At 50.5% G+C, this 12,937-nt stretch overlaps 1 protein-coding gene across 2 annotated transcripts in view; it reads right to left on the minus strand.

Annotated features, from left to right (window-relative positions):
• Nucleotides 1-12,937, minus strand: part of MMS19 (MMS19 cytosolic iron-sulfur assembly component) — a 209,237-nt gene that overhangs the window by 94,663 nt on the left and 101,637 nt on the right. For both annotated transcript variants that reach the window (XM_075348390.1, XM_075348389.1), the window contains exons 20-21: nucleotides 11,012-11,111; nucleotides 10,832-10,934 (exon numbers count right to left, since the gene is read on the minus strand). In XM_075348390.1, coding sequence (XP_075204505.1) covers nucleotides 10,832-10,934; nucleotides 11,012-11,111 — 203 coding nt within the window. The remainder of the gene's footprint in view (nucleotides 1-10,831; nucleotides 10,935-11,011; nucleotides 11,112-12,937) is intronic.

Below are 12,937 nucleotides of genomic sequence, written 5' to 3' on the forward strand. Positions count from 1 at the left end.
GGGTGAGACTCCAGGCTGTGGCACCGCCAAGTTAGAGCAACCATCACAGTGTGGATAAATGCTCGGCTCAGGCAGCAGGAGCTTACATGCAGTGCATGCAGCATAAAGCTTTGGAGCCTTGCTCCTTGTGTGAGACATGCTGCTGGAGGCTTTGCAGAGAATGAACCCCAGGGAGAATATACAGAGGTCCACAACTGGAGACCGGCTGTGGCTTACCAGACTGCTGAGCGCGGTGTTGTGTGCCCTCCAGATCCCGAAGCCCGGTCCCCCAGTCGCAGCACCTCAGCAGAGATGCAGAATGCAGGATGTCCCAGAGCAGAGTGAACTAGTGATGTGTCGTTCGCGAACGAGCCGATTCTTTGAGCCGGCTCTTTGAAGTGAACGATATGAGCCGATTCATCAAAGTGAACGAGCCATAAAGAGCCGCTTTTTTTTTTTTTTTTCTCTGCTTCAGGGGGAAGCAGGAGATAAGGTGAAGAGTAAAGTAAACACAAGCTCTGGGCAGGAGCTGACACTTAAAGCTATACACACATAGTGGTTCTTCCTTAGTTCAGTGGGCACAATTGAGTACCAGGGAATGATGTGCTAGGGTTAAGTTTTCTGACCTCGGCTGGCACATATGGTAATGTGTAGGAGGAGAGGGCTCAGCTTGTTTGCTGATAACAATGATCATCTTCTCTAGGTATTAGTCGGGGTTCAGGACCACTACAGTAAAGACCTGACCAGTTGTTGGGTAAGTAATAGCATTTTAGACCAAACATATGTAAAGAAGTGTATACAGCTTCAATCATTGTATAGAGTTTGTAATAGAAGTCAGCACTTAGTGTCCAGTGTGTGCACAGAACAATGACCCCTGACATGTTCATTTAACCCTGTAAGGTTTTCTTTCTGGCATAAAAAAGAGAAAATCATTGCTAATAAGCCATGTCTCCATTCCTTCAATGTTTAGTGGAAGCTGCTGTGTGTGTGTGTGTGTGTGTGTGTGTGTGTGTGTGTGTGTGTGTGTGTGTGTGTGTGTGTGTGTGTGTGTGTCTGTGTATGTGTGTGTGTCTGTGTGTTATTTTTTTTTGTGACCACAATTGATATTTTTTTACTAGTTTGGTGACTACATACAACATATTCATTAGCCTCTATATGCATGTGTCTGTGGCGTTGTGGTGTCACAATTCTCGCAGTTAAGACTTTTTTTCTATTTCTGTTAACAAATCCTGGTATTTTTAGATGTAAATAGATCTGACATCTGCACACATCTATAAAACACTCTTTTTTGTATCGCTTCCTAATTATCAGTGGCGTAACTAGAGTCTGGTGAGCCACAGTGTGAAATGTAGACCTGGGCACTCCCCCACCTGTCACACTCCGCGCGCACACATGTTGGTCAGATCATATGTATGGGCCCCGTGTATATATGTCCCTTATCCTGGTATATATGGTGTTCTCCTCCCACCACAATAGTCATCCAATTATTATAACGCATCCCCATATTCCTCCATATATCACAATGTACCCTCATAGTCATTTATATATTATAATGCATCCCATAGTCCCACATAGTCATCCAATTATAATAATGCACCCCCATTATCCTCCATATAGTATAATACTGCCTCACAGCCCTCCATATAGTATAATGCAGTCTCACAGCCTTCCATATAGTATAATGCAGCCTCACAACTCGCCATAGACTATAATGCACCCCCCTCCTCCCCCATAATCCTCTGGCGAGCGTATACTCATTAAAAAATAAATCTGTACTTACCTCTCCTGGTTTCCCCGCAGCTTAATGTGTATCACGATATCGCCACAGCGATGTCACTGCAGCGATATCGTGAGTGCATCGCCACGTGTGACCCGGCAAAATCGCCCCACAATTTATCGCTGGTCGCAGTCGCAAAGTTTTCGGTCCGGACCGAAAACCACGCAACTGCAATCTAGCGACATCGCTGCATGTGACACCTTCACACCAGCGACTTCAGGAGCTGCACTATAGCTCCTGGAGACACTGGTGTGATGCTATGGCATCACACAGCGACATTGCAGGAGAAGTCGCAGGTGAGATCGTCACATATGACATCTCACCCGTGACGTTGATGCGGTGGGCGGGGTCACACGGTCATCAGCGACGTTGCCCACCACATTGACATGTGTGACAGGGCCCTTACTTTAATTCAGAGATGGGAAACTTCAGGTCTTGAGTGCCACACACAGTGTAGATGATTCAATTATCAACTGTGCAATACTAAAGACACCGTCAGACAGGGAGGTATCACTGGCGATGTTGCTGCAACTTAGTAGGCATGGTCAAGTTACAATGACATCGCCAGTGTGTCGCCTCGTGTGACAGGGCAATTTCCCGCTGCCATCGCTCATCTCCTGAATTCGGAGGTTGCCTAGCACTGCTGGGAAACCTGGCGATGAGGAGCAGGCGATCTGAACACATTGCCGCGTGTGACGCAGCAATAGTGTTCTGACACATGACGGGAGCCATACAAAGTATAGCTCCCTGCCTCGCCTGGAGGATCGCCTCTGGACTACAGGCATGTTCAGAGGCGATCCTCCACCAGTGTGACAGTACCATAAGGAAATCCTGAACACATGACCTGCAACCCTCCAGACCTGGAGTTCCTCACCTCTGCTTTAGTTGATCAATGTGTGATTGCTGTAGGGCCGCACCCGACACCTCGGATGATCAGCTGTTCTTAATGTTGGCCAGATTTGCTGTTATGAAGGTGCTCCATCTTGTATGTAGTGATAGCGGCTAGATACCGCAAATCCGCCCTCCAGCCATCACACATTCATTACCTATAGTACGGCCAGGCCATCAATGTTAGTCAGGACAACCTCTATACATTTGTTTTATGTGCAATACTACCTCAATGACATTTATTGTCACTTAACTGTTAAAAAAGTTGGTATGTAACTGGTGTTGCATTGCCATATTGTGTTCCCCTTGCTGGGATTTGTAGTGCTGTGCACCACCAGCAGAAGGTGGACCCATGCTATGTTAGCATTTAAACATTTCTGTTCCAGGTTGTGTTGAAATAAACTGATTTTGCTATTCAGTATCCTATGCTTCCATATGTTGGTGTGCGTACAGTATGTGTGTACAATGTGTGTATGTATGTGTGTCCTTTGTGTTCAGTATGTACAGTGTGTGTGTACAATGTGTGTATGTATGTGTGTCCTTTGTGTTCAGTATGTACAGTATGTGTGTACAATGTGTGTGTGTATGTGTGTCCTTTGTGTTCAGTATGTACAGTGTGTGTGTGTTGCACATATAGTGACAGGCAGCACAGTAATTGCAACTCGCCTTTATTTTCAGGAATTATAATCTTTTGTAGGAGCGACACATATCAGAGCACTGACTAATGTAGAAAGGACATGTACAAAAAACACCACATAAAAGAGGAGCGAGGGCCCTGTCCAGAAGAGCTGACAATCTGAGGAAACGGAAACAATAATGCTAAAAACAGTTTTTACTGCTTCACTAGATACATACAAGGGTGTAGAATGAGGTTCCCAATGTACAGGGGAGGTTCTGTATCATCACAAGGTGTAGCAGAGAGGTTTTTTTTAAAAAAAGAGCCGTTTTTTGAGCCGAAAGAGCCGATTCTTTTTGGTGAGCCGAGCCGAATGAGCCGGCTCATCAAAAAGAGCCGGACTGCCCATCACTAGAGTGAACTCTGCCTAAGAAACTAGGGGGCGTTCCTATAAAAGAGCGGGAACTGGAGGGCTATAGAGACCTGCAGGGAAGGAGGGACGCCCCAGCAGTGGGGAGTGTCCCTCTTCAGTGTAGAACGGCCGCCGGGAGGAGCCGAACCTGTCCCTCTGCATGAGTGACATGCGAGGGCAGGAAAATGAAACTAGGCCTCCGGCGAAGCCGGGGCCTAAATTTAAGCGGCGAGGCCGACAAGCAGGCACCATCGGCGCGGTTCTCAGGCAAAAGCTAGAGAACCCGCCGGAAAAGTCAAAATAATCATATACAGCATACTCTCCCCTTACAATAAAGAACCGGGACCCCCAACATAAACGTCTCAGGTACTTAGTGCTGAGACGCAGGGCCATGTCCATGGGGATGAGTGCTCCGGTCCAACAGAATCCTCAAGGGGCTGTGGATGGAGACCGGACTCCTGCCAGGCATGGAGACTGTGCTGGCTCCCACTTCAAGCCAGAGCCCAGAAGGGATGGTGAAGGAGCGTGGCATGTAAGGCTGCAGCCTTGTAAATCAACCTTAACAACACCGCCGACACAGTGGGGTGAGAAGGGACATGCCGGGAGTCCAGACATGGACCCGCTTTTCTTCAAAATCTTTCCATAAGTCAAACAAATCAGATGAGAATGCATGTGTGGATGTATGCCTCCTGACACAAAGCAATAAACTGGCTAGGACTGGCTACAAGGGGGTGTATAAGCTCAGAGGGAGGAGCTACATTTTTAAGTGTAGTACTTTGTGTGTCCTCCGGAGGCAGAAGCTTAACACCCATGGTCTGGGTCTCCCAAAGAAACGATAAAGAAGAAGGGAATTTTGTTTACTTACCGTAAATTCCTTTTCTTCTAGCTCCAATTGGGAGACCCAGACAATTGGGTGTATAGCTATGCCTCCGGAGGCCACACAAAGTATTACACTTAAAAGTGTAAAGCCCCTCCCCTTCTGCCTATACACCCCCCGTGCTCCCACGGGCTCCTCAGTTTTGGTGCAAAAGCAAGAAGGAGGAAAAAATTATAAACTGGTTTAAAGTAAATTCAATCCGAAGGAATATCGGAGAACTGAAACCATTCAACATGAACAACATGTGTACACAAAAAAACAGGGGCGGGAGCTGGGTCTCCCAATTGGAGCTAGAAGAAAAGGAATTTACGGTAAGTAAACAAAATTCCCTTCTTCTTTGTCGCTCCATTGGGAGACCCAGACAATTGGGACGTCCAAAAGCAGCCCCTGGGTGGGTAAATAATACCTCATAATAGAGCCGTAACGGCTCCGTCCTACAGGTGGGCAACCGCCGCCTGAAGGACTTGCCTACCTAGGCTGGCATCTGCCGAAGCATAGGTATGCACCTGATAGTGTTTCGTGAAAGTGTGCAGGCTCGACCAGGTAGCTGCCTGACACACCTGCTGAGCCGTAGCCTGGTGTCGCAAGGCCCAGGACGCTCCCACGGCCCTGGTAGAATGGGCCTTCAGCCCTGAGGGAACCGGAAGCCCCGAGGAACGATAAGCTTCGAGAATTGGTTCCTTGATCCACCGAGCCAGGGTTGATTTGGAAGCTTGTGTCCCTTTACGCTGGCCAGCGACAAGGACAAAGAGTGCATCCGAGCGGCGCAGGGGCGCCGTACGAGAAATGTAGACTCTGAGTGCTCTCACCAGATCTAACAAGTGCAAATCCTTTTCACACTGGTGAACTGGATGAGGGCAAAAAGAAGGTAAGGAGATATCCTGATTGAGATGAAAGGGGGATACCACCTTAGGAAGGAATTCCGGAACCGGACGCAGAACCACCTTGTCCTGGTGAAACACCAGGAAAGGAGCTTTGCAAGACAACACTGCTAGCTCAGACACTCTCCGAAGTGAAGTGACTGCTACTAGGAAAACCACTTTCTGCGAAAGGCGTGCGAGAGAAATATCCCTCATTGGCTCAAACGGTGGTTTCTGAAGAACCATCAGCACCCTGTTCAGATCCCAGGGTTCTAACGGACGCTTGTAAGGAGGGACGATGTGACAAACCCCTTGCAGGAATGTGCGTACCTGTGGAAGTCTGGCCAGGCGCTTCTGAAAAAACACAGAGAGCGCAGAGACTTGTCCCTTAAGGGAGCCGAGCGACAAATCCTTTTCCAATCCGGATTGAAGAAAGGACAGAAAAGTGGGCAAGGCAAATGGCCAGGGAGAAAAACCCTGAGCAGAGCACCACGACAGGAATATTTTCCACGTCCTGTGGTAGATCTTGGCGGACGTTGGTTTCCTAGCCTGTCTCATAGTGGCAATGACCTCTTGAGATAACCCTGAAGACGCTAGGATCCAGGACTCAATGGCCACACAGTCAGGTTGAGGGCCGCAGAATTCAGATGGAAAAACGGCCCTTGAGACAGCAAGTCTGGTCGGTCTGGTAGTGCCCACGGTTGGCCGACCGTGAGATGCCACAGATCCGGGTACCATGACCTCCTCGGCCAGTCTGGAGCGACGAGGATGGCGCGGCGGCAGTCGGCCCTGATCTTGCGTAACACTCTGGGCAACAGTGCCAGAGGAGGAAACACATAAGGGAGTTGAAACTGCGACCAATCCTGAACTAAGGCGTCTGCCGCCAGAGCTCTGTGATCGTGAGATCGTGCCATGAATGCCGTGACCTTGTTGTTGTGCCGGGACGCCATTAGGTCGACGTCCGGCATCCCCCAGCGGCAACAGATCTCCTGAAACACATCCGGGTGAAGGGACCATTCCCCTGCGTCCATGCCCTGGCGACTGAGAAAGTCTGCTTCCCAGTTTTCCACGCCCGGGATGTGAACTGCGGAGATGGTGGAGGCCGTGGCTTCCACCCACATCAAAATCCGCCGTACTTCCTGGAAGGCTTGCCGACTGCGTGTTCCACCTTGGTGGTTGATGTAAGCCACCGCTGTGGAGTTGTCCGACTGAATTCGGATCTGCTTGCCTTCCAGCCATTGCTGGAACGCTTTTAGGGCAAGATACACTGCCCTGATCTCCAGAACATTGATCTGAAGTGAGGACTCTTGCTGAGTCCACGTACCCTGAGCCCTGTGGTGGAGGAAGACTGCTCCCCACCCTGACAGACTCGCGTCCGTCGTGACCACCGCCCAGGATGGGGGTAGGAAGGATTTCCCCTTCGATAATGAAGTGGGAAGAAGCCACCACCGAAGGGAAGCTTTGGTTGCCTGAGAGAGGGAGACGTTCCTGTCTAGGGACGTCGGCTTCCTGTCCCATTTTCGTAGGATGTCCCATTGAAGAGGACGCAGGTGAAACTGCGCGAAAGGGACTGCCTCCATTGCTGCCACCATCTTCCCCAGGAAGTGCATGAGGCGCCTCAAGGGGTGTGACTGACCTTGAAGGAGAGATTGCAACCCTGTCTGCAGTGACCGCTGTTTGTTCAGCGGAAGCTTCACTATCGCTGAGAGAGTATGAAACTCCATGCCAAGATATGTCAGCGATTGGACCGGTGTCAGATTTGACTTTGGAAAATTGATGATCCACCCGAAACTCTGGAGAGTCTCCAGAGTAACGTTGAGGCTGTGTTGGCATGCCTCTTGAGAGGGTGCCTTGACCAGCAGATCGTCTAAGTAAGGGATCACCGAGTGACCCTGAGAGTGGAGGACCGCAACTACTGTAGCCATGACCTTGGTGAAAACCCTTGGGGCTGTCGCCAGGCCGAACGGCAGTGCCGCGAACTGAAGGTGTTCGTCTCCCATGGCGAAGCGCAGGAAGCGCTGATGCTCTGGAGCAATCGGTACTTGGAGATAAGCATCTTTGATATCGATCGATGCAAGGAAATCTCCTTGGGACATTGAGGCAATGACGGAGCGGAGGGATTCCATCCGGAACCGCCTGGTCTTTACGTGTTTGTTGAGCAGTTTTAGGTCCAGAACAGGACGGAAAGATCCGTCCTTCTTTGGAACCACAAACAGGTTGGAGTAAAAACTGTGACCCTGTTGCTGATGAGGAACCGGGACCACCACTCCTTCTGCCTTCAGAGTGCCCACCGCCTGCAGAAGAGCATCGGCTCGCTCGGGAGGCGGAGATGTTCTGAAGAATCGAGTCGGAGGACGAGAACTGAACTCTATCCTGTAACCGTGAGACAAAATGTCTCTCACCCAACGGTCTTTTACCTGTGGCAGCCAGGTGTCGCAAAAGCGGGAGAGCCGGCCACCGACCGAGGATGCGGTGTGAGGAGGCCGTAAGTCATGAGGAAGCCGCCTTGGTAGCGGCACCTCCGGCGGTCTTTTTAGGGCGTGACTTAGACCGCCATGAATCGGAGTTCCTCTGATCCTTCTGGGGCCTTTTGGACGAGGAGAAATGGGACCTGCCCGCACCCCGAAAGGACCGAAACCTCGACTGTCCCCTCCTCTGTTGGGATGTGTTTGGTTTGGCCTGGGGTAAGGATGTTTCCTTTCCCTTGGATTGTTTGATGATTTCATGCAATCTCTCACCAAACAAACGGTCGCCAGAAAATGGCAAACTGGTTAAGCACTTTTTGGAAGCAGAATCTGCCTTCCATTCCCGTAGCCACAAGGCCCTGCGTATTGCCACCGAATTGGCGGATGCTACCGCCGTACGGCTCGCAGAGTCCAGGACAGCATTAATAGCGTAGGACGCAAATGCCGACGTTTGAGAGGTTATGGACGCCACCTGCGGCGCAGACGTACGTGTGAGTGCATCAATTTGCGCTTGACCCGCAGAGATAGCTTGGAGTGCCCATACGGCTGCGAATGCTGGAGCAAAAGACGCGCCGATAGCTTCATAGATGGATTTCAACCAGAGCTCCATCTGTCTGTCAGTGACATCCTTGAGTGAAGCCCCATCTTCAACTGCAACTATGGATCTAGCCGCCAGTCTGGAGATTGGAGGATCCACCTTGGGACACTGAGTCCAGCCCTTGACCACGTCAGGGGGGAAAGGATAACGTGTATCCTTAAGGCGCTTGGAAAAACGCTTATCTGGACAAGCTCGGTGTTTCTGGACTGCCTCTCTGAAGTCAGAGTGGTCCAGAAACATACTCGCTGTACGCTTGGGAAACCTGAAACGGAATTTCTCCTGCTGAGAAGCTGACTCCTCTACTGGAGGAGCTGAGGGAGAAATATCCAACATTTGATTGATGGACGCGATAAGATCATTCACTATGGCGTCCCCATCAGGAGTATCAAGGTTGAGAGCGGCCTCAGGATCAGAATCCTGATCAGCTACCTCCGCTTCATCATACAGAGAGTCCTCCCGCTGAGACCCTGAACAATGTGATGATGTCGAGGGAAATTCCCAGCGAGCTCGCTTAGGCGGTCTGGGGCTGCGGTCCGTGTCAGAGACCTCACCCTGGGATCTATGAGACACCCCGGAAGAACATTGTTGTTCCGAATGAGGGGGACCAGGGAGCAATGATTCCCCAGTGCCCATGGCCTGAGGTACTGGTCTGGACTGCAAAGCTTCTAATATCTTAGCCATAGTCTCAGAAAGTCTTTCAGTAAAAACTGCAAACTCTGTCCCTGTCACCTGGACAGTGGCAGCAGGTGGTTCCACCTGGGCCACCCTTAGCAGAGGCTCCGGCTGAGTAAGTGCCACAGGGGCCGAGCATTGCACACAATGAGGGTCAGTGGAACCTGCCGGCAGTATAGCCGTACATGCGGCGCAGGCAGCATAGTAAGCCTGTGCTTTGGCACCCTTGCTTCTTGTGGACGACATGCTGTTGTCTTCTCTGAGCAATCCAGGAGGGTATATAGCCAAAAATCAACCGTGCACCATACAGTGTAAAGTATAGCCTATAATCATATAATCTATAAGTACACTTCTGCACTAGTGGGGCCAGCACCATAGGTGCTGCTTACCGCCCGCTCAAAGCGGTTGTGTGGTCACCAGAATCCCTGCCTGGGTCTCCCTGAGCTTGTCTCCCCTCTCCAGCGTCAGAAGAGCTGACAGGAATGGCTGCCGGCTTCCTGAGGAGAGGAGGGGGCCGTGGGCGTGCCCTAGAAAGTGCGGGAATCTGGTGCCCCACTGTGCACAGTGAGGGGGGTGGAGTATGCAAAGCATGTTCCAGCCCCAGTGCTGACGTCCTGTACAGCGTCCCGCCCTTCCCCTGACTGGCAGGCCTGGGGGCGGGAAAAAAGTGAGACTAGGCCGCAAAAGCCGGGGACTAAAGTTATAAGCGCGGCCGGCGTATGAGCGCGGTCGGCGTGGAAGTCCCCGGCGTACTAACATTCCCAGTCGCGCTGCAGTGTGAAATGGCAGCGCGCGGTCAGCGCGGTAGTCCCCAGTAACACTAACACACCCAGCCACGCTGCAGATGTGTGATGGCACAAGCGTGCTCAGCGCTGCGGTCCCCGGCGCACTAACACACCCAGCAATGCTGGAGTGTTTCTGTGCGCTGTCCCTACGGGGACACAGAGTACCTCAATGTAGCAGGGCCTTGTCCCTGACGATACTCGGCTCCTTATCCAGCAGAGTCCCCAGGAGCTGTGGATGGAGCACGATCTCCGTGCCTGGAGACCGATTAGGATCCCACTTCACCCAGAGCCCTAAGGGGATGGGGAAGGAAAACAGCATGTGGGCTCCAGCCTCCGTACCCGCAATGGGTACCTCAACCTTAACAACACCGCCGACAAGAGTGGGGTGAGAAGGGAGCATGCTGGGGGCCCTGTTATGGGCCCTCTTTTCTTCCATCCGACATAGTCAGCAGCTGCTGCTGACTAAGCTGTGGAGCTATGCGTGGATGTCTGCCTCCTTCGCACAAAGCATGAAAACTGAGGAGCCCGTGGGAGCACGGGGGGTGTATAGGCAGAAGGGGAGGGGCTTTACACTTTTAAGTGTAATACTTTGTGTGGCCTCCGGAGGCATAGCTATACACCCAATTGTCTGGGTCTCCTAATGGAGCGACAAAGAAATGTCCAATTTGGGGTGACTATCCTGCAATTAGGTATCTGGGAATAATGAGTTGATGGGACAGAACTAGACTAGGGTATATAACCATTGGAGCATTGTCCACATCAATTATTCATGTGAATGACCACATTTCCGACATAAGTAATCGGCCTTTTCGATGTGCATTCATATGTAGTTGGTGATGTGCTTTGAGTAATAAACAAAACCCTTATATGTCATGTACATAAAAAAGACGACATTTCATTACCTGGAAAGGCAGGAACGTAGAGGTGAAGCTACCTTCACTAAGAATGGAAACATCCCCATCCAGAAAGAGGTTGACAATCTGAGGTACACTCGAAGACGATAACCTGCGAGTGCAGACCAGGTGAGTGACAAATCGGTACACTAGGGACTACAACGATTATTATATTATGCGAATACTCACTCAGGACTGAGCCGCGTGGTGGAGGCAATGATTAAGGACGCCATAGCTGTAAGGACACTGTCATGGAGGAGGACATGAAGGTCGGCTGCATGCCCCCTGTCTGACCGAGAACACACATTTTAATTTCTGATGGGAGCTGGTGCAAATTAATTCTCAGGATCTCATTCATCGACCACATAATGGACAGAAGATCTGAGATCTGCCTCTTACCTGCCCACATCCACAGATCTTCTTATGATTAACCAACCTGGTGTGTTATGATTCAGTGACCGAGGAGGATCAGAAAAAGGACAAAAACTCGGAAACCCAAAAAATAACCAGAGAGGCTGGAACCTTAACACTAGAAGTCCCAAAGAGGGGTCATTTAACATTTCTACGTTTGGAACCCAGAGACGGGTCGAATGACCTGAAGGATTTTAGCTAACATAATATAATCACCATCTTTTGTTCTGTAATTAAGGCCATTACTGTCGCACCACAGGAGGTTGTTGTTTTCCATTGAGTTTAGCCATTTAGTTTCTAGTTAGTTCTATTCAGTTTATCATCAGTCATTTGAGACCCTCTTTCGGGACTTCAGGGGGAGCTCGAAATTTCTGGAACTTCTAGTGTTAACGGACTGCAGACCTAATACTGAAACACAACTAAAAGTAGCCGTGGGGCGTGCCTACGATGACCTGGTCGCCTCGACACAGCTGGAGAACTAAATATTCTTACAGAGAAAAGATAGATTTTTGTGTACTCACCGTAAAATCTCTTTCTCTGAGTCTTCATTGGGGGACACAGGACCATGGGTTATGCTGCTGTCACTAGGAGGCTGACACTAAGTAAACAGAAAAAGTTAGCTCCTCCCCAGCAGTATAACCCCTGAGCCAGAGGCGGACTCAATCAGTTTAGTGCACAAGCAGTAGGAGGAGAACCAAACAATCCGGAATAAGACAAGGAAAAAACCTTAACCAAATAGACGTGCGACCAATGGCCTGGGAATAAGGCCACTGAGGCAACAGACCGGTAAAATGTAATTAAAAAAAAAACACAAGCAGGGTGGGTGCTGTGTCCCCCAATGAAGACTCAGAGAAAGAGATTTTACGGTGAGTACACAAAAATCTATCTTTCTCCATCGTTTCATTGGGGGACACAGGACCATGGGATGTCCAAAAGCAGTCCCTGGGTGGGAAGAGAACCATCACCGGAGATCGGTAGGAAACCGCTACCTCCAGTCGGGCTTGACCCAGACCTACAATTACCTACCTTGTTACAGGTGTGCTACTGCCGCCCGCAAAGATAACGGCAAGACTGGCCACTGCCAAAGCTTGGGTGTGACCTGATAGGAACTAGTAAAGGTCTGCCTACTAGACCAGTAGGAGGCCCGGCAGACCTCGGTCCGTCAACGTCTGTAGTCCAATCATCCAAGAAACCCTCCTTGGACGGTAGAAAAAAACGGCGGAGGTCCGTTTTCCATGCGATAGGCTTCACCTATGACGGAAGGATCTCTATGGAAATCTTAGCCCTGGGCGCCAGCATGCGCCTCCTGGGACCGGATGAAAAGAGGAACTGTCCTGAAAGATGAACTGACTGTCGGAGTATACCGAAAAGTGCGGTCCGGACTAGGCTCTTTTCAGGCTGAGAGAAGGTACTAGAACCGAACTCGAAACCCCAAACACCTTATCTGGAAGGAAGGCGGGCTGCCTTGGATCGAAGGGAGGGTAGTGGCCGGAGCACCCCCCTTGCCCTACTGGAGGACCTGGAAAAAAAGGGGGGGAACAAAGGCAACAAGAGAGAGATGTCCGCCCTGATGCCCCTTGAGACAAGGAGACGGTCACGAGGAGCCCACCTATCCAAACATGTGGGAGTAAGAAGCCCTCGGAAAAGCTCAAACCGAGAACCGTGAGGTGAACCCATCGCTAGATTAAGGTCCCACGTCACTAG

This window comes from Anomaloglossus baeobatrachus, chromosome 5 (assembly GCF_048569485.1).
Source record: "Anomaloglossus baeobatrachus isolate aAnoBae1 chromosome 5, aAnoBae1.hap1, whole genome shotgun sequence".
NCBI classification, from domain to species: domain Eukaryota; kingdom Metazoa; phylum Chordata; class Amphibia; order Anura; family Aromobatidae; genus Anomaloglossus; species Anomaloglossus baeobatrachus.